Source organism: Colletotrichum karsti (genome assembly GCF_011947395.1).
Source record: "Colletotrichum karsti strain CkLH20 chromosome Unknown Scaffold64, whole genome shotgun sequence".
Lineage (NCBI taxonomy): Eukaryota > Fungi > Ascomycota > Sordariomycetes > Glomerellales > Glomerellaceae > Colletotrichum > Colletotrichum karsti.
In genome coordinates, this window is record NW_024065964.1 from 105,969 (window position 1) to 130,504 (window position 24,536).

The following is a 24,536-nucleotide window of genomic DNA, read 5'->3' on the forward strand; positions in this document are numbered from 1 at the left end:
CAAGACGGATGACACGCGCTGTCCTTCTACCAGCCCACCCGGCATTTGCCACCAAGGCCACCGAAGCTTGCGGGCGTTTGCAGTGACGGTATTCACTTTTTGTGCAACGAATAGCTAGCGCGTATGGCGGTGCAGGACTATGCTCCGGTCTTGTGCCCAAGGAGGCACTCGTTGGAAACCCTTGTCCACGCTGTTTTGGAACAATCGGCGCGGACCGGCCCGAACGGGTATGCCATATCTTTCCGAGTGAGTTCGGACGATGCGCATATGATACACGTATAGTTCGGATGATGACAGCGTTGACAGGATCTAGGTAGGAGCAAATTCCATGGCGATACGTCCGCTGCCTTCCACACGCACCTGAACAACAAGGCACGTCAAAATCCTCCAAGAAGCCACTGCATGCGATTCAGCGTCAAGGTCTGCGTCAACAATGGCGTCCGATTGATGCCTCTTAAACACCCGCATCAACGCCTGGCCCACCTCAACCTTTTCATAAGCGTAGTCTTCTCCCTTGGTCACTCGGTCGGTCGGCATATATTCATCTTTTGTTTACTATTAGTCTGGAGTGCACCACATGGTAGCAGATGGATAGAAAAGACCGGAGTCACGGGACCTTGAACAGTTGGGGGATCCAGGCCGTCGGAGATTTCTTGGGGTTGTCTCTCAATCTCTTATCTCGCTGTAGTGCGATTCCGTATGTTCTAGCTTCAAACACGTGAAAGTCCTCGGAACCATCTGTCATCTATTTCACCAAGTGGAATTGAATGCAGAACGTTCCCAATAGCTATATAAGGTTGTTCCGTATCTATCTTGACAAAGTACCCTCGCGGAGTGCTCCAGAACGGTGGAACCTTGCTATGAGACGGTGGAGCCGCCTCATCCGCAAGAGCACTTCATACTCGTGCCCAAAGTCCACAACCCTGGGCTGAGCTGGGCGACGTGGCCTGTCTCTCATGAAAAAACCGAGTGGTCGCTAGGACCAGAGCTCCTTCTTCTCAGTGCATAGTCTTGCCATCTCAAACTGTTCGTCGGTCTTGCACACCAGAGTGCGACACTTTGCCTCCCGCTTACCGACGTCCTGCACTGTGTACTTAATCTCGTTGCCGTTCAGCTCCTCGTCGATGGTGAAGCCCAAGCAGGCGCACTGCTCGATGACGCGCCTCCGCAGCTTGTCACTCTTCTCGCCGATACCGCCAGCGAAGACGAGAGCATCTACCTGGCCGCCGAGAGTGACGAAATAGGAGCCGATGAAGCCGCATATTCTGTCGATGAAAATATCAAACGCCAGCTTGTGTGTCGGCTCGTCCGAAGTGGCTATAACGCCAAAGTTGGTGGTTCCTGTCAGAGACTTCCACCCTGCCTGCTTATTGAGAATCTCCTCGGCCTCGGTGAGGTGTAGTTCTGACGTTGAGTTTGGCGACAGTTTGCCTACGTCACTCGCATAGTGGAAGACAAGACTGCAAATGATTAAGTCAGTTGAACATCCTTGAGGGGAGCTAATGGCAAGGGAGAACGACTCACCTAGGATCCACGCTGCCACTCCTGGTGGCTCCTGGCAGACCCGCAACGGGGGTCAGTCCCATGCTGGTGTCCCAGCTCTGGCCCTTGCGAATTGCACACGCGCTTGCACCGCTTCCCAAGTGAAGGGCAATGATGTTGAGGTTTTCGCGGTCTTTGCCGAGATGCTCCGAGACGGATCGGGTGATGAAGGAGTAACTGATGCCATGGAAGCCGAACTTCCTCAAATGGTTCTTCTTCGCAATCTCCTGGTTGATGGGGTAGGTCCGCACATGTTCGGGAATGGTCGAGTGAAACTGGGTATCGAAGCACGCAACATTGACGGCGTCCGGTAGCTGCTCGACGCAGGACTTGACGATCTTGAGGGCAGGTCCATTATGCAGGGGAGCAAGATCGCTGAGTTCCTCGAGGTGGTGATACGTGTCCTGTGTGATAAGTTGGGAGCAAGGGTAGTCGCCGCCGTGAACGATGCGGTGGCAGGTCAAAGTGATGTCTTGTTTTGCCTTGATCGCTGGCAGCTCGGGGTCGTCGATGAGCGTCTTGAGAAGGATCCTGAAAGCATCGTCCTGGGTGGCCACTTCGTCTTGAAGTTCTTCGTTCTTCTTGAGCTGGATGTCGCCGCGCGTGTAAGAGACTTGAGCAGGTGGGGCTGTCAGCCCACTGACGGCTGCCTCTGCGATCTCGTGGGGTGACTGGCTGGGCTCAGCGGAGTACACTGAGATCTTGACAGAGCTGGACCCCGCGTTGATGGCAAGGATGACCTTCATTGTGGACAAGGTTGAAGGCGACTGCGCTTTGGCTTACTGGGACGGGAGGTTTGGGTGATTCGGAAGATGGCGAAGTGTGACGGGGTAGAGGTTTTCGCTTGTTTCTCATCGAGGTCGTCTAGCAGAGTCGGATTTATACCTAATGACGGCGTTGTTATCATATATCAGCAAAGCTCGGAGACCAGGGAGTTGACTCTCGGGCCGACGCTATTGGTGATTGAAGCAAGGAAGCTTAGGTTGACTGAGGTGATTTCGGGACAAGAACCATCAGCAGATGTTTCGCGGTGGGATGGTTTTGAGGCGACGTGGGTGTGGGTGGGCGCTGCATCGCTGAGTCGGACAAGTCCATGTACCTGATGCTCGCCATTCCGCAGAGAGGTAATAGGTAAGGTGATGTGTAGGTAGGTAGGTAGATAGGTAGTGACGTTGAGACGGTGCCACCAAGGTCCAGTGTCTACCTGGGTTTGCGCCGCCCACCGCCCCCCTTCATCCCTCACTCTCTGCTGGAATTGGCAGCTAAATACTACCTTAGCTGCGACCTACCTACCTTACCTAGGTACCTAAGGTAGGTAGTGTCCAGTACCTAAGGTAGGTAAGGTAGGGGGAGCTAGCCCGAGCGCCGGAACCCCGCGCCGTGCCTTGTCCTGTCACCCTGTAGCCGGGGTGTTGTTCCAGGGTTACTTTAGGTACCTTACGTACGTAGGTTGATTGTGGACCCTGTCAAACCTGTCAAACCTGTCAAATCTGCCCACGCCCTGACGCTCTGACCTTTGACGAACCCATCCGCTTCCGGAATGTACAGACGGGACCGGGAGTACCGCACACCACTCTCGGATGAGTCCAGTGCGTGTGCTCAAGGAATACTCGGCCTTCGTGAATGCCGCTGCTTGATTATTCCGTGGTACCACTCTCCACAGCCGAACTCCCGGCCATGGTATCGACAGTCCACGCGCGGATGCCTTTCCAGTCGTACACTCGGACGCGAGTTGATAGGCTCAGTGGTCGGCACGTATAATGTTGGTGTCTTGATACCTAGGTAACGTTGTTCAAGGGGTTGAGTCCGACTCATAGGAATCTGGCGGCTCGACCACGGGCTGTAGTCCCCTTGAAATATCGGGTGACGGAAGCTCCGAAATCTCCCCCGGAAGGATTTGCGGCGAGGGCAATTCTATGTGAGTGGAAGGAAAAGGGATCCCGTGAAATTCGCTGTCGGAGCTGTGCGCCACAACCCATCTCTCGAGAAATCTGCGGTAGTCTGTCATATGCCAGTCAGCATCCGACGCCATCTGACATGACCAGATATTCGTCATCTGAAGATGCTCTGGTCCTGGTCCTGGGTACGCAGGACGCGGCATACTGCCCGTACATACCTTCACGCTTGCTGAACTGAATACCCAAGTAGCGCATATCAAGAAGGCCAGACGATGAGACTGATTCCGAGCTGGAGCCACCTGAGCCGGAGCGAACCCGCGGACGCATTCGGTGTAATGTGAACCGTGACCGGGACGTGTTGTTGTCCGGAGCACTGCTGCGCCGGTTTCCACGGACAGTCAGCCGTACTTGGCGATGCCGATCGTCTCGATTCCGCAGCTCCCCCTCAAAGTTGTGTATCTCGTATTCCCGGTGCTGGCGACCGCCGGCGCGATTGGCGAATATGGTCAGCGAGTGGTAGGTAGAGTAGCGATCTCTCCACAGCTTCAGCCTCTGGACCAAGCCCATACCCCGTATGTTGCCAAAGCCGTCTGTTCTTCCGTGCACGTCGGACCAGACCACATCCACATCGTAGTAGTCGATCAAGTCTTTTCGGCGCACGTCGCCCTGGAAGCGCATGGAGCCCTCGACCGTTGTAAACTCGTACTTGACCTCCATCAGATGATCGTGCATCACCACGCCCTCGCCTGTTGTGTACCTCACCCGGTGCGGTTCGCGAAAGCTGACGTAGAGTTCGAGCTCACAGGGATCCGTGTAGGGCCGGTGGCGTGCATGGAGCGTGTGTGGAAATATTTCGGCAGGGACGTCGGTCGGGACTACAACGCGGTCAGACTAGGGACGCTGGCACGGAGGACGGGGCCGGGAAGCAAGTACGGAAATGTTCGAGGAGCTCGCTCTGGTAGCTGCACTGCCAAAGAATGCGACGCTGCTCGGAGCCGACAACCTCCCAGGGACCCAGGTAGACAGTGCGCTCGTTGGGAGTATTTTCAAAAAGGGTTCTAGGAGGCCGGGCCGTGTCAGAGAGGAGGGGCACGCGGAGTTGAGGGGAAGGTGATGAGAGGGGCCAGGGGAGAAAGATTCGGAGAGCGGAAGAGTGAGGGTCGGGGCGACAGGGACGCCTTACATGGTTGCTTGATATCCCGGAGGACCGAGATCTAGAGGACGGAGGGAGGCATGGGGTGCCGACGCCTCGGAGGTGAGAGCTGAGATAGTAGAGGCACCCGAAGTCGGTGTCCAGGTCGAGTCGATGGGGCTCGCATAGGGATGACCGTAGGAAGGCGGGCGACCGAGGGAGGACGAAGTGAAAGAAGAGCCGGAAGAGGACGAGGCGGCCATGCTTGGTAGGCCTTGGCCCGAAGACTTTCTGGCTCTGGTCAACAAATCAATACAATGGGAGGACGCGTGGAGTCGCAATTATGACATGTTGCTGGCGGAGGGTGTATTGGTTCGGTTCGTCTGGTCGGGTTCGTTTTCTTGGTCAGAGCACAGAAATCTCGGGACGAATGCATTCAAACGGCGTGGCGTTGCGCGGCCAAAACGCAAAGACTCGGGTATCGTTGTTTGTACTGCCGCGGCCGTTGCCCGCTGCCGCTGCCGCTGGTGAGGCTGCCGATGTTGCGAATATCGCCGGGCATCAAAGTGTTTTCGACCCAGTGGGGGCAGAGGAAATGCGACCAGAAGGGTGTTCAGTAGGGACGAGACGAAGAAGCAAGGTCAGTGCGCGCGGATAGCTCACACGCAGTCGCTGGACAGGATTACGGATTTGTCGTGGCTTCGTGGCTTCGTGATTTCGTTCGTTGGTGTCGGTGTTGGTGTCGGTGTCGGTTTCGGGGAAAAGGCAATCGGGGATTTCGACCAGTTGGTTCAAGGGCCGTTGTGACGGCAAGCCAGACGAGAGAAACCCCAAGAACCGAGTGTTGGGCAGTCTAAGGCTGGTAGCTGGAATGGGAGGATTTTTTTTCCTAGACCGCGCGGACTCGGGATCCCAAGCGAGTTCCAAGTGAGGGGACCGACCTGACCTGAAGGAGGGGACGGGACGGGACCAGACCAGACAATGGAAGACCAGAGCAGCGGAGCGGGGTCGCAAAGGGGACGTGGAACTTGGAAGGCGAGAGCGAGCCGTTGGTGGTTTGGCGGTTTAGAGGTTGTCGGCGGTTAGTCAATTAATTACCTTACCTACCTAGTGCAGGTATGTATGTAGGTAGGTAGGTAGGTAGGTAGGTAGGTAGGTAGGTAGGTAGGTACGAGAATAATTACCTTACCACCGGTGCGGTCCATTAGTGTCCCACGTGCGGAGTGATTTCGATGGGCGCTTTACCTCCACTTCAGCTCTTTCTCACTCAATGTGCTTGCTGCTTAGGTCATTCACGTCAGACTATCCGTATCTTTACAGCAGGCCGAAACGAAGCAAAGCGAAGCAGTCCGGGCACGTATTTCTAGGGTAAGGTAGGTACCTTACCTTAGTTAAGGTAAGCAGTTTCTCATTCTTGAGCGAGATGCCATCACTTAAACTCAAGTCTTTCATGCCCATGGAACATACAAGTCCCTCATTGCGCCGTATGTTGAAAGTTTTTCTGCGTAACTCCGAGCCATGTCTTCCGTCCCGTCGCATCCATCAGCATCAGCATCGGCGTCGGCGTCGGGTCTTGTTGGTCTTGACTCTTGACTCTTGACAACCACGACAACCTCAACTTCGTCAGTGGGGGCAAAAGCGTGGGGAGCTCATTCATCCCTTTCGGGCACGCCCAGGCGGGAACCCAGCCAGCTTCATGACGCGGAAGGGGTTGGAGGGGCCGGTGAGTGATTGGGAAGACGAGAGTCGAGACTGCTTGGATATACAGGACCGCGGTTGGTTCGCCTCGGGTGCGAATATAGAAGAGAATTCGGAGCACGTACGGATACTTAATCTCGTCAACCCCCAGGGCCCCTGCTGGGAAGAACGCCAACGGCCGATACCATGCAATGCCTGCCTCCCCGGCGCCCGTAACCGGCCGCTCGGAGCAGCCAATGACAGTGTCAGCCGTGACTGCATGCTCAAGTGACTGGCATCGCGATCTTCTTTCGTATGTGAGTGAGGGCGGCGACGTGGAGGCATTCTGAAGCCACCCGCCATTCCGAGCCCGACCCTTAGATACCTACCAAGTTGACAGCAACATGCCCAGCACATGTTTGCCAGCATCTGGTGATGGATCATGGGCCAGGCACTCACGCTGCAGAGTCGTGCATTTCAACTGGTGCTCCGGGCTTCAGCATGACATGCCCCTGGGTTGGACGTGGAGGCTGGAGCTGCCTCTCACCCTCTCACCCTCTCACCCTCTCCCACACCTGCGGATCCTCCATCCGCACCTTACAAGACACAGTGTCGAGAGCGACCCTGCAGATGCTATGTTCCGACCTGGATGATAATAACATCACTCCGGGCAAGGCTTGGGCTCAGGGCGATTCTCGGCACGTCTCCAGCTCGAGAAGTGTTGTTGTCAACCAGGAAGTTGTCAGTACCTTAGTCAGGTAGCCGCGATAAAAACATGTATCAGAGGAGGGAAAAAAGTTCTTCTTTAACATACTCGGGTACGGGGATTGGGATTATGAACTCGTTCGGCCCCCCACCCACTCACCTTGGCTAGACTGGGCATTGGTATTCAATATTCCGGACGCCTGGCCTTGCCTTGGCCGCTACTGTGTCGCATTGCACTGCAATTGCCGTAAGTATCTCAAGTGGAGGCCGAAGCAAGAAGAAGCACAGGAAGAGACGGGAAAGAGAAGAACTCGCCGGCACTGCTAACAATAAGCAAGGTAGGTATCGGTATCCGAACACGCACCTACACCTCACTTGGCAGCCCTAGCCTTCAGACCTTGCCTCGGATTAGCGTCCTTCTGCTCGTCGCATTTGCCTTTCGACTTCTTGATTCCCTCCCCCCTTCTTTTTCTACGCGATCTAAGCTAACCGACTCACAACTCTCTCCCATCTTCCTGTCATTCATGTTATAAGCCCCGTCCTTTTGCACCCCCGGAATTGTAGTGTTAACCCACATCCGCATCCGCCACTTCCTAATGGTAGGGCTCTCTCAACCGCGACTAAAGTGCCCTTGAAAACGGGTCTGCGCTGACGGTGACCCATCTCTCCCCCCGACTTGTCGACCTCTTTCCCGATTCTCTGCGTCTTCTCTCATACGGTACTGCGAACCATTACCTGCGGATACCTAAGTTAAGGCCTTCTGCCTTACATCGTCCGCGTCTTCGGCAAAAGCCCAGCAGGCAGCGTAGGCCCCATCAACGCAATTCGGGCCGCGTTACCAGCCTCGCTCAACGCAACAAAGCATCTCACCAGCCATCCGAGAAATTGGGTGAATCGATACAAGTCGACAGCGAGCCATGTCGGCTCTGCCCGGTCCTCACACGAGGAGGAATCGCGGCTTTCTGGGAAGCGATAGCTCCGCTTTGCCTGCCCGAGATCTTCAAGTACGCCGTCCGATCCCCTCCTCCTCCGCCTCCGCCTCCGCCTACCGCTTCTCGCTTCCCGCCTCCCGCTTCCCGCCTCCGCTTCGGCCTCCGGCTCAGTGTCATCTCATTCCTACATGTCTCATCTCTTCATCACATGCACTTGGCAACACCGTGCGCGTCTGCTGCCACCGGGCTGGCTTCGCGCGTATGAGGTCTCTTTGTCTCCTCCATCGTACAACTTGCTCAATTCATCTCATCGGTCGACTAATTGATGCCACAGGACCGATCTCAACTTCGATATGAACTCGATCTCAATTCTTGGAACCTCCGCATCTGGGGCGTGGCCGCTTCAGGTTTCTTGACAGACTCGTATGCCATTTCACGGCTCCGTTGGTTCTCCCCCAGGAGATGCTACTGACATGCTGTCTTCGTAATAGTTACAATCTCTTTTCTACCAATGTCATCCTTGCCTCCATCGCCTTTGTGTATTGGCCTGGGCATGGCGAAAGATGGCAGGGGCTGTTGATCAACTTTTTTACCCTCCTGGGCTCTGTGGTAGGACAGCTTTTGTTTGGCTTTCTTGCTGATTTCTATGGTCGCACTCGTCTTTACGGCATCGAGCTTGTGCTCGTAGTCGTGTCTACCATCGGAGTTGCCACCAGCAGCTATGGCTTTGACGACATGAGTTTCTTGGGACTCTTCGTCTGGGTGCGTTTCCGCGCCTTACTCTTGATGCATCATGCGCTGTGCTGACTTTGGCCCGACAGTGGCGTTTCGTCATGGGTATCGGTGCGTATCGACCCCGCGCGACTAGACGTTGAGGTTGACTTTGTAAATCTAGGAATTGGTGCCGAATACCCTCTTAGCGCAGTCATCACCTCCGAGTGGTCCAGCACTCGATCACGAGGAACTATGATCTCTTCTGTAAGTCAAAGGTGAGGTTTGACCAGCTTCTCTGTCTTTGGCTGACACTTCATCGTTCAAAGACCTTTATGATGCAGCCAATCGGGCAGGCTCTGGCGCAATTAGTCGGTCTCTGGGTACTTATTGGCCGTGATAAAACTGAGGGGCTGCAAGCCATGCAGTGCGGCCTCGACATGAAGTATGACAGAGAATGTCGGCGGATTCTCGATGGAATCTGGCGCATAGTCATTGGCTCCGGCGCTGTCCCAGCGCTCCTGGCCATCATCTTTCGATTCTTCCTGTTTGACTGCGGACTATACAGCTTGGAGGTCCGGAACAAACCAGGAATTGCCTTAAGAAACACGCAGAGAGTGTATGGCGCGCCCGCTGGCGCATCGGCGGGATATCCCATGAATACCCCGAATGGGGTGCAACCCACAAACTCACCGCAGCCGATGCCCATTCAATTTTCCAAGCAGGACCTCTACAAGTATTTTATTCAAGATGGAAATTGGTACTATCTCCTAGGTGAGTCGCGATGCCCGACGTGGGAAAGGATGGATGATCATCCAGGTATCACCAGACCACTCACATCAAATAGGAACCTCGGCGACATGGTGAGTTGCGAATGCCAGGATAGAAATACCACGCGCTAACCAAGCCAACCGGTTCTTTCTGGACGTCTCCTTCTATGGGCTCTCGCTAGATAACAGAGGTACTCTGTCGGACATGTGGGCGACTACCGGGCCGACTCCCATCGACGAGAATCTGTCATGCTGGAACTCGAGGTTTCCCGACGGTATCCCGGCTGCGAGACAATGGAACCAGACAGGGCTACCAATCTGGCAGACGGACTCGACACTACCTTGCAATACCATTTACGACGTGCTAATGGAACAGGCGAAGCAATATTTGCTGACCGTCTCCATCGCATCCATAGCTGGCAGTGCATGTTTCGTCGTGGCTGCGAACCGCATCCCCCGACGACTGTGGCTGACTGTCTCATTCTTCGTCCTCGCCGTGTTGTTTGTTATCACCGGATGTGTATACTACGGCGTCCACCGGACAGAAGGCGCGCCGGCCACCATTGTTTTGGTGGCGCTGTGTCACTTCATGTTCAACTTTGGTGAATCGCACAGCAGCCTCTTGTGAAGACATTCTGACTGACGGGGGATCATAGGCGCAAACACGTTGACATTCATCATTCCGGCTGAAATCTTCCCGACCTGTTACCGCTGTACGTGTCATGGTATCTCAGCCGCGGCTGGGAAGCTCGGCAGTATCGTGGCTCTTCTCGTCGTCTACGGAATCAACTCGAGGTACGGCGCCTCCAATCGGCAAGGGCTCATCTTCCTCCTGTTTGGCTCTTTCGTGGCCGTTGGCGCCGTCTTCTCCTGGGCATATTTGCCCGACTCGCAGCGGTGGGTGATGGATGAGGACGGCCGTCGGGTCTTGGAACAAAAGACGCTTGAAGAGCTTGGCGAAGGACGGGAGAGGGCAAGGCAACTGGGCGAAGTCATCACCGTCAAAGATAAGTGGCATGACTTGAAGCGGAGGAGGGCGTCGCCCGAGGGCTCGCAGGTCACAGAACCATAAGACACTCGATGTTGTATGGGAGCTCACGTCTGATGGGTTGAGATTCCATAGAAAGGGCGCCGATGCCCCTTGTGCCATGAAAGTAGATTGCCTCGAAATGAGAGTGGCGGGCGCCTTGATTGACCAGTGTCATGTCCGAGATTCGTGTCATGGCCTCCAACTCCAGCACATGGAGCAGAACCTCCAACGAGGCTTATGATTTCTAGCTGGATGTTACGAGCCTATGTGGCCATCCGGATCCAGAGCGATTTCCAGCGAACTTACGGTGTCTACGTAGACATCCTTTCCGCTCGTCGTCGCCTTGACATGCGCGTTGTTCTCGAGAGCATCGAGCCACTTGGCCCAACGTAGACCCGGTGCTGGAGCAGTCCAGCCGCGTAGCGGCTGCAGTATACGGGAGAGACGAAGGGCGAAAGGAGCGAAGTGGATGTCCACCAAAGACAGGCTGTTGCCGAGGAAGAAAGGTCCCTGACATTTCCACATCGATCAGCATGCTCGCTGTACAAAGCGGTGTCTGGGGGCAGTTGGAGAACAAGATTGAGGAGCAAAATATAGAGGGGAGTTAGTTACCTGCTCGTCAGCGGCAAGGACGAGGTCTTTGATGGACTCTTGGAGTTTCTCGATGTGTTGTGGCTGTTGCGCTGGGTCCGGATTGCGCAGGAGACGGTAAAATGCAGGCACGAGGCGGGAATTGATCTGAATCTCAAATCAGGTTCTGTACATATGGAAGCGAGCGGGCGACAAACATGGTCGATCCATAACCGGCAATTCGCGCGGAGCCGGACGTCTGATGGGAACAGGGGTATGTCCTTGTCCACTTCCTCGAGCTAGGGGCAACAGTTAGTACATCCATCAGCTGTATGCGCCGATGGAGCTGCAATACTCACATATTCCAGTATGACCGCGCTCTCAGCACAAGCCCAGTCTCCTTGGCGAATAGCAGGCACTGCTCCTCTCGGGTTTGCTTCAAGTAATTGCTGTGAGGGGTTTGATTTGTACGGGTCTTCCTCACAGTACTGGTATGAGAGACCCTTGGCCTCCAGTGCAATCCAGACGCGCTGGGAAAAGGGACTAGGAGTGGAATCAGCAACCTCACGCAGCCAAGCGGAAAATTCGGGTGCAAAACAAACCAGTAGCATGCCGAGTAGAGCTTCGTATGGCTTTCCTTTTCGTGCTTCTTGATTGTCCAATGTGCCCGGCCTGTTGCTTTTCTAGGTCCGTCATTCTGGTCATAGACAGATCACGACGTTAGCCCATGCTGGTGAAGCCGCTTCCGTGCTAGGATGTCTCACCTTGGAGGTCTCGTGGTTCTGCTTGGCAAGATGCCGCTGGATGCTGTTCTTCTTCACCTCGTCGCTCCTTGCGAGAGTATGCTTATGCGGACCCGGAACACCACTTATACTGATGTGACCATTCACCCGCTGGATGGTCCAAAACTTCTGACCGGGAGCGGGCAAGTTGTTCACCGTTGCTGGAAGGATGCGCAGATTCTTCTCGCCGGGGGGCGCCAGGACCGTGACCGCGCCGTTGAGGGCCTGACCACCATTGAGAGGCGAGTAAGCGCCTTCGTCCATGTCATCGAACGTTGCGCCGGGAAAGTACTCCGTGATCTTGATTTTGACGTCACATAGATTCAATTTGCGGGAGACGCGGTTTCGTCGTTTCTTATTCGGGTCGTCGGACTTCTTGGTCCCCGGGGGTCGGCCCTTGAGTCGACAGTCCCAGTAATGGGATATAAAGGGCTTTTTCTTGTAGGTCTGCGTTGACCTGTGGGAATAGACGTTGTCTACATGAGGGAAGTAAGCCTCGAATCTGAGAGGAGATATGTAAGCACACCGATTTATCGGTACCTGTCTTGAGGGGGTGGAACTTTACTGCTCATTGCTGAGGATGATGAGCCCGTCGGCATCGAACAGCTTTTGGCGCCACTCTTCGAGGTTCGGAGGGTCAATGACCCATTTGCTGCTGAGCAGACTGCCGTGCGGCCTCCAGCCAGGAGTAGTCGTCCCGTCAATGGGAATGAAGCCGCCAGGGCCAACAAGTGATTCCCCTGATCCTATGAGGCTCGCACCTGGGATAGCCGGACCCGGCGTCAGGATGCCGAACTGACCATGCTGATGCTGCTCCGTTGGCGGTAGGGACGGGGCATGGCTGTGAGCAAGACCATGATTAGGTGGATGTGGATGAGACGGCTGCGGCTGCGGCTGCGGCAGCGGCGGCGGACCCATCGGGCCTAACACGTTCTGTTGCTGGTGATGTTCATGTTCATGTTCATCCAGTTCGGGATGAAAGACGGTGCTTGCGGCTTCGATACCGGACATGTCCATTGGAGGGGTACCGGGACCGGGACGGAAGTGGGTTACGGGAACGGCATCATTGTGTGACGGAGCGGGCGGGAGTTGCTGCTGATTTGAACCCGAGTGGGGACCATGCGGAGAGGTCACACTGCCGGGGCGTAGATCGAAAGGGGCCGAGACGGAGCCAGGCATTGGATTTTGGATGTTGTGTTGTGTTGCTGCTTTAAAGAGTCGTGCAGTCGTGTCAAACGGGGGTCGGGGTTGAGCAAATTAAGTTACAGCTGGAATACGATCGGTGAGTCGGCAACTTGCCCGTGCACAGACCACGCCCGGATACCTGAACTTAAGGTATGGATGGACAGGACTTGTTGGACGGCTAAATTCGGTGACTGAGCCACATCAGGCTTCCATCTTGTATTGCACGAATTGCACGAATACCTACCACTGCATGGACGACGATCTTGAGGACACAGTGATTTTGGATGAGGAAGCACCTACTAATTCATCAATACCTTCGTACCTTCGTGAGAGTCGTGTGGTTCATTCCTAAAGCCCTTTGCGAACTACGTGCGCTCGCTCCGTACGGCCGCCAACACCATGTCTGTGTTATACACCTCCCAAAACCATGTGCGCCGTCAAATGTATCTGGCAAGGCCTCGCCGTTAAGGCCTGTTCGCTCTCCAGTCCCAACAAGTAAACTCGCATTCCATCAGTTTGACGCATCCCACGAGGAAAGATCCATCGCGTCCATTGGTCCCATATTCATCAACGACCTCAACACTCCTTCGGCGACCGGCGTCATGCCCGTCTGTCCTTGCAAATCTCCCCATCCGTTTGGCATGCCAAAATCCGCCCCGGGCGTTTCTGGCATCGAAAACCTCTGATTTGGCGTAAGTCCCATGCCCCTCATTCCGAAACCGTTCGTGTCGCCGAAGAAATTCATGTTTTCCGTGTTGCCTTGAGAGTTCATGTTCTGTTGCCCAGCCGCTGAACTGGCGTCGAACGAGTTCCGGCCGCCCGAAGCCATGTTCATTCGCTGTTCCGAAGCTGAACTGGAATTAGGCGTTGGTCGATTCGACTGATCCCCGTCGGGTGACCCGGACATGTTATCGCCGTTGCTTTCGCTCTGCCCAAACCCAGCCACGTGTCCATTGCTAGATCCAGATTTGTCGTAAAGCGAGCCGGAGCTCGGCGTCAGTACCGTTCCCTGCATTGGAATGCCGGATCGGTTGGCGTCGTAGGGAAGGTGCTGCTCCGCGGAGAGCCAGGTCTGACCTCCGAACCCAGTTGATGCAGAATTGGGGCCGGCGTCTCCGTCCTTTTCAGGTTCAACGATACTTGGTGCCCCAGCAGCGTTTCCATTGTCGCCCGAAACCTTCATGAAGTGACACTCATTGCGATACGACATGATACCTTGAACGCCTTCAGGATCGTCACATACTGGGCCTCGGGATCCACCGTTATTCGACGTCGGCTACGGCACTTGTTAGCTGGGTCGACTCATGATCTGATCTGAGTGCTTACGCTATCGACACTGCGCGGAAAGGCCGATTTTAGTTTTGGTATCCTGATCGCAAGGGCTTCTAGGTCCACGTCAAGCTGTACCAGAAACGATTCTGTCAGGGGGTTCCTCCTTTTGAGCGCGTTCATGGCGGAGAGGAGAAATCTGAGCGAGTCGGCCGTCTGGCTGTCTTCAGGACGGCTCTTGAGATACTGCACAAATACCCTAGCAGCAACGTAGAGACAGAACGAAATGAAAGGATTCATCTGGTTTTATCAGCAACCACGCAAGCCATGATGGAGCAGACTCATTCAACATACCGCTGAGAGATCCATGTGCGAGATCGTCCTCATGATGCTTGCGATCTCGTTGGCAGCTGTAATACATCGTACTTTACTTTCGGCACTGACCGATGCCGGAAGTCGGTTCTTGTCGGCTTTAAAGATGGCTGCTTGATGAAGACAGATGGTAGATGTGTGAATACTCATGTTAGTGAAAACGATGTTGGGGTTTCCAAGACCGGCAGGGAGCTTCAGGTGAGAAGGCAAGCAGAGAGAAGTATTCAAGAGAATGTTGTCCATGTTGCGGTGTCGTTTCCAAAACTCGCCGTTGAGGTCGTGGTCTCTGTCGTCCACGTCGGGTCTGTGAAGATGGATGAGGTTTCGGCCAAATAGGCATGCCATGAGCACTATGCCGCCAAAAGAAGAGAGTTTTCCAGCACCGGAAGGACTCATACAATCCTGCAAGGACTGTGTTTGCTCAGGCCGACTCATTTCAAAGGCCTCCTCAGTGGTTGGCAGATTTGTCATGATGTCCTTCTCATCAACAGTCATTGGCCATCCAGTGCCAATACTGGCGTAGCGATCCTCGCAGAAAGCCATCCAGAACGTGCGCCGCCTCTCTTCACGCTCGGTCCAGTCTCGAGGTGGTGGGAGGCATTGCTTCACATCCAAACCAGCGCCATCAAGCCGATGCAGACCAATCCTGACCAATCATGTCATCAGTGGCGCGTTCAAGTGACCACAAAAGAAGTATTGACTCACATTTGACAGAGGCGCACAGCTGATCCGGTGCTCATCCAAGCTCGCGGGAAATACATCATCTTGAATTCATACGATGCCAGTAGCACGTGGGTCTGCGCGTGAGCGACCGAGATCAGGTGTTCGCCGTAACCTTTGATGTAGTCTGCCTCAACATATTTGCGCGCTCTCTGGTAGAACAGATCCTTGAGATCAATGTACTTTTCGGTGATGGAGCATGCCAACGTCCATATGGCATATCTGAGTGCAACTGGAGGGCGTTGATTGGGCGCACTAACAAAGGAAGATATGAGCATTTGAAAAGTGACCAGGAGCACAGAGGAAAGAGGGGAAATGGCCCGGAAGTCCTACAGGTTCATAGCTGCCAAGTATCTGTACTTGTGGATCATGGGTACTGATGGGTGACACTTTTCAAAATAGATTTGATGGCTGAGGGTTTGGTTAGTACACAGGGGCTCGGCCTCCGGGCTCGTGGCACTCACAGCTCATCAATCGTCTCTTGAGGAGGAAGGGGCTCCTCAAGGCCCAAACCAATCATCTCCCAAGTGAAGTTGCTTCCGACGTTGTTCATGCCCATTGACATATTGGAGTTGAAGTTGAAGTCGTCCATGGGAGGCGCAGCATTCTGCGTTTGAGGGGATTCGCCGTTGAATCTCCAACGTTCAGCATCGCCCTCCCTAGGAACAGCCAGGTTCGGATTGGAGACATTGAAAGTCGGAGCCGAAGCCGGGTTTTGAATGCGGTTGGAGGCCGTGTCTAGTCCGATGGGTATTGTCCTAGAAGAGTCGGTGGGAGCGGCGGGGGGGTCCTGGGTCTTGAGGAGGGTTTCGACTTGCTCTACAGGCGGCGCAAATGGATTCAGTCAGCCACAGAAACGTTGAACAAGTAGAAGGGTTCAAGGCAAGGCAGATGCGAGCAAGACAAGGCGCGGGATGGGAGAGGCTCACTCAGGCGTTCCTCCAGAGCCTTGACATATCCCCTCTTAGGACCGCTTTTCCTGCGAACTTCATCATAGGCGCAAGAATGGCCTAGCCTGGCACAGGTACTGCAGCTCGGTCTGATACCGTCGCACTTGAGCTTGCGCTTTCGGCAAATCATGCATGCCAGGCGCTTCGGTTTGGGCACGCTTGAGTTGTCGGCGACAGGTTCCTTGCCGTTGGAGTCTGCGCCTGGGCTGCGAGGACGTTTATGGGGATTGGCACCGTTGGTGTCTGGCGGGGTGGGCGTGCTCGAGGACATGTTGAATAGTACCAGGAGAAGAGGAGGAAAGTCGAGCGAGGATCAAAAACGTTGGGCGAGGCGCTCAGTGAGGAGATATCGGGGAGAGAGAGCCGAAAGCCTCTGTTGGGCGGCGGAGAGAGTCGCGGCGCGCAATTACAACAGCTGCGTTATGGGAGGGGCTGTTCGGCGTCGCACCGACTGGACTGCTTCATGCGGTTAGTTATGCAGCGTCTGAAGTCGGTAGTCAGTCGATTCGGTGCAGAGAGGCACAAGAAAGCGCGATCGTTTTGATTCCGTGTGTTGTCAACGTGTACCCTGAGGAGGAAGGCATCGACAACTAAGCCGACAGTAGTAAAAGGCAAGAAGAACGGAAATGGGGACTCGGGGACTTGGTCGGGCAAGGGGGGTTGACGGTGGCAGTGGCAGAAGCTGCGGGAGCAATTAGCTGGTCGTGGTAGAGGGTGTTGAAGACGGGAGAGAGAGAGAGAGAGCCACGGGCGAAAGTGCGATAGCCTGGACGCCATTCCCTTTTCAGTTGGTCATGATTAATAACAGACTATCGGCATGGATGTCCCAGCGCTGCCTCAACATGCAGTGGCAGACAGGTGCGATACCCGCGTACGGCTTACCTGCTACTTCTGCAGCACCACACTACATACTAAGGTATTTCATGTGCAGCTGCTGAGGTGTTCGAAGAGGAGTTGAGCCCGGCTCATCGTACCTACTTTTATGCGGTGGGCAAACAAACGTACCGCATACGCCGCCTCATACATCGACCATCGAAGGTGCCTACCCGGGTAGGTATTCTCAGATCAGGGTCCCTTCCTCCCTAGGCAGGTACCTAGATAGGTATGCTTATTAGCGACGTAGCATCACTTTTCCATGAGGTGGGGTGGACGCTGGCGGGGACCTACCTTACCGTACCTAGGTACCTATGTGGACGGACTGAGGTGGGCTCCATGAACTTTTGAGCTGCCCTGGCCCGCCGCCCAGTGGATTTACCTCCATCACAGTTCCATTGCGGCATTGCCTGGAGTGTAGTGTTGTCGGAGTCGCTAAGGAGCCCGTCCAAACCCCACGTCTCTGTCAGTAAGGTACGTGACTTTGCAGTCGCCGACCGCGCATGTACCTTTCACGCGCCAGTCATCTCTCCTCCGACAAGAAGCCGTCATACCTTCCTCAAGGTTCTAGGTACATTGCGCCGCTCATCAGACTTGACCAGATTGCTAAAAGGCGGCTACTGACGGTAAGCATGCCGACCTTTCTCTGTATGCTTTGATTATCCTGCTAAGTAAGGTTTTCCAACCCTTTAAATGATCCCTCGTAAAGCCAGGGATGATGTCTGTAAGGTAGTACTCTGTATATCCTCATCTATCAGTATATCCGTACTCCAAGACTTCTGCTTCCCAGGCAGCATATGAACGCGCATCCTTCCGCAGACCGCAGCATGCTGCCCATGCTTGCAGCCAATAACGACCTATCGCTGCCAATGGATCGGACGGCTGTTTTATCTCATCCATTTGCAAGCCACAAAAGCCCTCTCATCACCTCATCAGCCTGTCCTAACTTGAACACGTCTCATCTCGTCTTTGCGCTTAGCCCAAAATCCAGAAAATTTTCATCTTGCCCTATAGTTTATGTTGTACCTTCTCAGTGTCCTCAAAGAGCCTGCTCGTACACCAACCCATTAGTCCTTTAGTGACGCATTCACATTCCATTCAGCAGTCTAAGGCGCTCAACCCGGAAGGCCTCGTCCCTCGGCCCTGTTTTGAAGCATCACATCCTCTCAATTGCCCATCTAGTGGTAAAGAATGCTGGTGGGCTGCGAGTAACATCACATAGGACACTGACACCTGGGATAAGCGGGTTCATTATCGCTCTAATCGTTCTCCCGTCACCCGCCGAGGACAGTCGGCTTCAAGTTGGCCCGCGCTGACTTCCCTCCCACTCTACTGCAGTCATTATGCACTTCAAATCTTCACTCTGACCCTGGCAGTATCTCTCATGCTGTCAGATTACTCGATCGCCATCGTCGCACACTTTGGCTGGTGGCCTTGACTGCAGCCATTCAAACCTTCGCTTCACCATCTGCCGCGTGGTTAGTTAGTTCAAAAAGCCCCAACAGCCTACCACATTGCTTCCACTGTTGGGTTACCCGTCGTCCGACTTACCAGGCCTTGAATATTCTGTTCATACATGGGCCCATGCGGCTCTCGTATCGCGTCCGACTGACTGCCCTCTGAATCCCTGCAAGGAATCACACTCATAACCCTTTACTTCTTTTCGGCGTCGACGCCGACGATGCGAAGAATACCCAGATCGCTATATGCAAGGCAGTATCGAGTAGGCGCCCAAGCCACCACTGGACAAGGTCCAGCTGTTTTTAGCGTGTACACTTGATCGCCGGACTCGACGTGTCGAATGTCCAACCCAGAGCCTGTGAATCATGAGTATGAGTGGCTGAGGTACGTTCTATTGGCATGAACCAACTCACCCTCGTCACTACCGCCGACCAGAAAGTTGCCATCGAACGTAAAACCTGACATATTTTAGCAACTCTGTGTGCAGACAAACGTGTGAAACGACTTACTGATAGATCGCACAGGGCCGACCATACTAGTAATGGTTCTCTGGCAAATCCAGTCTGCCGTGTCCCAAAGGGATATGATGGAGTCAGAACCACCACTGGCAAGATAGCGGCCAGTTGGCTGCATCTCAGTTGAGAGACAGGAAGACGTGTGCCCGTTCAGATGGAACTCTTTGGGCTCACCACCGTAATTGAACTCGAAAGCGGGGTGGAAGTCCGGATATGTCAATATGCGAGTTTTCCCCTCCCCAGTGGTGAGGAAGATCTTCTTGCCGCCCCAACAAAAGGCAACCTGGTTCGTCTGGCCTGGTTGCTGGTGAGATGCCAACGGTGTCGGCTGGGTTGGTGACAGAACGTAGATGTTGTCGTTCTATTCCGATGTCAGTCTTGGACGTCGGGCTTGACGTGAGGGAACTGCCAAACCTTGTTGCCAACGACTAGAGACTGGCCATCCGGTGCCCAAGCTAGGGTGAAGGCGTCACCTAAGCCCTTGATCTCGTTGACACAAGTCTTGGACCGAACATCCCAGAACTTGACAACACCGTCATTGCTGACACTGCATAGTTCAGCATCCTTGACAGGGTTGAAGGCGACCTTTTCAATAGGGGCCGTGTGGCCTTTCAAGTCCGTAGAGAAGCGTACGTTAGGCTTCTCCGGGTTCCCTGGCCATGTGAGATACATCATCAGCTCACATACTCAATCCAATAGTAGGAAAAACACAAGCATACAAACTCGTAAGGTCTTGTCTGATGACCCGGTCGCGACCAACGTGCCCAGTGGGCTCCATGCAATGGATCTCAGACTGAACGCAAAAGTTAACAAATACGTCCAGTTGATTCAACCTCAACAGTGAGGCAGTACCTATGCCCCCGAGAACTTGAGCTTGGATCGTGGTAAGCCTGGCTCTTCAAGTTCGCCAAGTAGGTAGGGAACCTCTCCTTGGAGAGGCTAGGTCGTGTTCGAGGGAGCGTCATGACAGTGACTCCGAATGAGCTACTATGTTGATCCAGCTGGTGTGAGTTGAATTGCGTGTGTGATGGATGAGCCAGGCTGCCAGAGGATGAGGCGCACGTTCAAATTGGGTGTTTTCCGACCTTAGCCCAGCAACTTCGTCCCAACCTGCAGGGCTGTATTCGTAGCTGCAGCGCATGAGGTAGACGAGCAGCATGGGCGGAGGCAGTGCAGGTCCAGTCCGGGCAGTCAGTCAGTGGGGCTCGCGTCACAGGGTACCTTACCTAGGTAGGTAAGGTGTGACTGGATCGCTTCCACCTAGTTTGCTGAGTGATTACATAACACAAAGCTACCTTCGTGTAGTAAGCCCAGGTAGGTCATGTACTTTACCTTACTACCTAGGTACTATGTAGTAGATACCTTTTGTGGGTAAGCTAGGAGTGGGAGGGAGCTCCAGGGTGGCCCAAACGCTACCTACCTGATGACCTCCAGCTCCCACCGACCTCCAAACCCATCATGACGCTTCACCATAATTACCCCCGACGTTGTTCTCCTTTTCCTCCAATAGCACGTTCCGGGGACTTTGATGTACCATTATCTCTTGGTAGAATATGAGGTTTCTTGATTGAACTCAGCAGCGGCCATGATCAGACCATTGCCTGTCTCGAGCTCGACAAAAGAAACCAGCGCCCCGGCCTTTCGAATCGCCGTCTTCGACAACAAACTGCCATTACGACGGTATAAGCGCACCGAATACGAATAATCGACCCAAGCGTCGGCCGAGATGTATTGGCCCATAGGAACCCCCAGGATTTTTGCAACGAGCAGCAGATCTGGTCCTGCCTTCAACCTAGTCGTCTCTCACGATGGCATACCCAGCCCTTTCGACAACCGATCCGCCGACGGATCCTCGCCGTCTTCGCACCCGGCCATTCAGTCACCGTCGCAACGTGATGATGTCGAGCTGGCGGCTCCCCTTACACCGATGACACCGGCCATTCAATCAGTCGACGACGACGACGCCCAAGATCCAGCCATTTATCGCCAGTCGCCGCGTCTCAACACGAACCTGCCCTTGAAAGATCCCATCCTCGCCCTTCGCATATCCCGCGGCGGTCAGCTCTTTGCCGTCATCACCTCTACATCCATGGCAATATGGCAAGCGAAGGTTGGTCCCCTCGAATTCGGCACTGTCCTTGTATCTGCCCATGCTCATGTTGCCTCAGCCTACAGTGATTCTCGCAGTAGTTGTCCGTTCCGAATCATCTCTTGAGACGTATGGAGAAAACGTTGATCTCTTGATCCGGCCCGACTCGGCGATTCTCGTCGTTCGAACGACTTTGGGTTACCTCATCACATACTCTTTGGCGACAGACTCCGAGGCTCAAGTCTACAAGCCTTATTTTCCAAGCTACGCGAACGTCCAACGTCGTCGTCAAACCCACCACGGGGGACCGGGTAGTGCAACGCCAGACCAATACCTCTGGGGTCCGGGCGAGGGCCAGGGGGTTCGCGACGTCAGCGTTCGCTTCAGGATGGTTATCAAAGTCGACGCAGGCATAGAAAGTGCACTGGCTTTGGATGACGAATTGGTCGTGGCAACGCGCAAACCGGCAGCTATCCAATGCATTCGTTGGACCCCGGACCAGAGCGGAAGCCAAACCAAAACAGAAATTATCAGTCGAATGGGCTGGCTGGAGAAGAAGATCACCGTTGTGGAAATGACGCACGATCGACCCATGAACCTATCGACGTGGATCACGAGCGACGGCAGGGTATATGCGGTGCAGCGTTTGCACCCGCGGGAAGCTTCCCAAGCCGACTCGCAGGATGTTGACCCCAAAAAACTGTTCAAGGGCCACTGTTTCCATACGCCACAGAAACCTGAGGAATTCGCCAAAAGAGCTGTCATCAATGCAAGGTTCTCACTCATTGCTGTAGGTTGTGCAGATGGCAGCATACGTGTTTATTCTGCTCGAGACTATGCCGGCAATATCCCGCCATCTCACGCACACATGAATCCCGTGTCAGCGACCGTGTCAGGCTCACTCGCCACCCTGAGCTACTCGCCCGACGGCTACTGCTTGTTCGCCGGATTCGAAAACGGCTGGGCCATCTGGAGCGTGTACGGAAAGCCTGGCAGTCACAGTTTCGGCGCTCATGAAGCCATCGTTGAGACGAACGGCGAGAACTGGATCTCTGGCGTTGGTGACGCGATTTGGCTCGGCAGTGGCTCGGAGCTTCTCATCACGAATCGTCGACACGAAGCGGTTTGGGTTTTAGAAATGGCCAGGAGTGCGGTCGTGGGTTGCTACAACGCGGCGAATCTGCAGCGAACGGTGCTCCAGACAAGCACGAATGTGATGATATACCGTGGGTATGATTTGCCGGATCTAGCAAGTATCTCCGCAGAGCCTCACCTGTGGCATACGACGAAAGTGCCGCAAGCATATCTACTCCAACAGTGGCCGATTCGCCATACTGTGATCTCGCCAGATGGGCGGTATGTGGCCGTGGCTGGGCGGCGAGGCCTGGCTCATTACAGCGTCAACAGTGGGCGTTGGAAGACGTTTGTCAATGAAGCTATGGAAAATGAGTTTCAAGTCAGGGGCAGCATGTGTTGGTACCAGCACATACTCGTAGCTGCAGTCGAGGCAAACAAATCGCACGAGCTGCGTCTCTACTCGAGAGAGTCGCCTCTCGACAGCTCACTTGTGCTTCACACTCAGCAGCTGCCCGCGCCAGTAGTCTTGGTGGCGTCGTCAGGTGAGGACTCTCTGCTCGTCTATACGTACGAAAATTTGCTCTATCACTTTATCTTTGCGCCTTCCGGCGGCTCTATAAGATTGGTTCAGCTTGGGCAGATTGCATTCCACGGCATCGTTCGGTCTCCCGCTAGAGTTCGTGGTCTAAGCTGGATATTGCCGGACAGTCAGCTGCTTGACGGAGATCCGTCCCAGGACGTTGCAGTTGCCTCGGTCTTGTTCCTGGTTGATGCCAAGCTGGTGTTGCTCCAGCCGTCATTGAACCACGAAGGTCATCTCAAGTACGACATGAAGGTTATCGCTCAAAACGTGGAATTCCACGTCAGCATGAGAGACCAACCGCATCTGGATGCGACAGCTGCGCATTCTGAAGAAGCTGCGGGTGCGAGCGGAGGCGTTTCATTGCGGAACTCCCTTTGGGTATTTGATGGCCACGAGTTCAAGCTTTGGCCCGACGTGCAGGAAGTGCTTCGGGCGGCAGCAAACGAGGTTTCGCGAGATCTTCCCAAAACAATATCGGTTCCGCTAGATTTCTATCCCCTTTCGACCCTACTTGGAAAAGGTATTGTGCTTGGTGTCGAGGCCGATCTAGTGCAACGACGAGACATAAGCTTCTCCTTCTTTCGCTTCACGATAAGGGTTCGTGACCTCATTCTTATTCCGGAGAACCCTACTAAACTTTTCATCACAGACGCACCTTTTCCTGCCTGACATCTTGCGCTTCCTGCTGACCGAGAACCGCGCTGTGGACGCCGTCAAGCTGTCGGAGCAGTATCAGAATCTAGAATACTTTGCGCATGCGCTAGAGATTCTACTTCATAAAGTCCTGGATGACGAAGTGGATTCGGGGCCAGCGCCGGAGGATGCAATTCTTCCCCGTGTTCTATCTCTGCTGTCATCATTCAAGCAGTATCTTGACATTGTGGTGCAATGTACGAGAAAGACGGAGGTCAGGCAGTGGAGGACACTCTTCGCCTACCTGCCGCCCGTGCAGGAACTCTTCGAAGAGTCTCTTCAGCGAGGATCCCTCAAAACCGCAGGTGGTTATCTGATCATCCTTCATACTCTGGACGAGCTCGGCTCCGCATCAGAGCAGACGGTCCGACTATTATCCAGGGCAATGAAAGAGGGCGATTACGAATTGTGTAAAGAGTTGGCGCGTTTCCTGGCTGCTATGGACGAAACCGGTGGCTCCCTCCGTGAGGCAATGGAGGGCGTAAATATAACAGTAAGAGGCGATCAAAACTCTTCTGGGATCATGACGAGGCTTGGGGTTCCTAGCCCGGGAAATCGAGCCATCAATGGCTTAGGACTCAAGTACGCAGAGCATAGCGATGAGATGGAGTCAGAGGGCCAATCTGTTAGCGATGCTGCTAGTTTCAGCTCCGACGGGCGCTGAGTCCTTCGGCATTCAATAAAAGACCAAAAAAAGAAGGAAAGAAAGAAAACGGGCCTTAGACTTGTTTTGATCATGCTCTGATGTGTGATGTCTTTCTTACTACCGTCCTCAATATGTTCGTACTCGAGTCGAGTGCTCATTAAGAATAGCTTCATCTCAGCCGGATTTAAAGTGCGTAAGTCTACTTGTGCATAGGTCTCGTGCATGAGATACCTACCTTAGTAAAGGAGTAGGTACCTAATGCACGCCGCCGGGCGGACGGGCAGGTCTCAACGGGTTTTATATTTATAGGGGGGTATAAATTATAACTAGGGGGGCCTAGAGAATATTTAGGCT

General features: G+C 54.2%; 6 protein-coding genes across 6 annotated transcripts; 1 reads left to right on the forward strand and 5 right to left on the reverse strand.

The window, feature by feature from the left end:
- Positions 1 to 976: 976 nt before the first annotated feature.
- On the reverse strand, positions 977 to 2,288 carry CkaCkLH20_12717 (acetate kinase; the record flags this gene model as incomplete). Its single annotated transcript, XM_038895429.1, has 2 exons — positions 977 to 1,460; positions 1,525 to 2,288. The coding sequence occupies 2 exons, from the start codon at positions 2,286 to 2,288 to the stop codon at positions 977 to 979; spliced, it is 1,248 nt and encodes a 415-aa protein (XP_038739261.1).
- Positions 2,289 to 3,557: 1,269 nt separating this feature from the next.
- On the reverse strand, positions 3,558 to 4,835 carry CkaCkLH20_12718 (acetate kinase; the record flags this gene model as incomplete). The annotated part of the gene is made up of 3 exons (XM_038895430.1): positions 3,558 to 4,315; positions 4,374 to 4,498; positions 4,624 to 4,835. 3 exons carry the CDS (start codon positions 4,833 to 4,835, stop codon positions 3,558 to 3,560), a joined length of 1,095 nt encoding a protein of 364 aa, XP_038739262.1.
- Positions 4,836 to 10,652: 5,817 nt separating this feature from the next.
- Positions 10,653 to 12,928, reverse strand: CkaCkLH20_12719 (glutathione transferase; the record flags this gene model as incomplete). The annotated part of the gene is made up of 7 exons (XM_038895431.1): positions 10,653 to 10,907; positions 11,010 to 11,135; positions 11,186 to 11,266; positions 11,327 to 11,510; positions 11,570 to 11,664; positions 11,732 to 12,251; positions 12,315 to 12,928. The coding sequence occupies 7 exons, from the start codon at positions 12,926 to 12,928 to the stop codon at positions 10,653 to 10,655; spliced, it is 1,875 nt and encodes a 624-aa protein (XP_038739263.1).
- Positions 12,929 to 13,445: 517 nt separating this feature from the next.
- Positions 13,446 to 16,516, reverse strand: CkaCkLH20_12720 (binuclear zinc transcription factor; the record flags this gene model as incomplete). Its single annotated transcript, XM_038895432.1, has 6 exons — positions 13,446 to 14,210; positions 14,261 to 14,503; positions 14,558 to 15,221; positions 15,281 to 15,550; positions 15,760 to 16,114; positions 16,225 to 16,516. The coding sequence occupies 6 exons, from the start codon at positions 16,514 to 16,516 to the stop codon at positions 13,446 to 13,448; spliced, it is 2,589 nt and encodes an 862-aa protein (XP_038739264.1).
- Positions 16,517 to 18,771: 2,255 nt separating this feature from the next.
- On the reverse strand, positions 18,772 to 20,059 carry CkaCkLH20_12721 (tho complex subunit 3; the record flags this gene model as incomplete). The annotated part of the gene is made up of 6 exons (XM_038895433.1): positions 18,772 to 18,935; positions 18,993 to 19,037; positions 19,089 to 19,455; positions 19,509 to 19,747; positions 19,814 to 19,887; positions 19,947 to 20,059. The coding sequence occupies 6 exons, from the start codon at positions 20,057 to 20,059 to the stop codon at positions 18,772 to 18,774; spliced, it is 1,002 nt and encodes a 333-aa protein (XP_038739265.1).
- A 761-nt stretch (positions 20,060 to 20,820) lies between these two features.
- CkaCkLH20_12722 (uncharacterized protein) lies at positions 20,821 to 24,200 on the forward strand (the record flags this gene model as incomplete). Its single annotated transcript, XM_038895434.1, has 3 exons — positions 20,821 to 21,204; positions 21,263 to 23,440; positions 23,493 to 24,200. The coding sequence occupies 3 exons, from the start codon at positions 20,821 to 20,823 to the stop codon at positions 24,198 to 24,200; spliced, it is 3,270 nt and encodes a 1,089-aa protein (XP_038739266.1).
- Between the last annotated feature and the right edge of the window lie 336 nt (positions 24,201 to 24,536).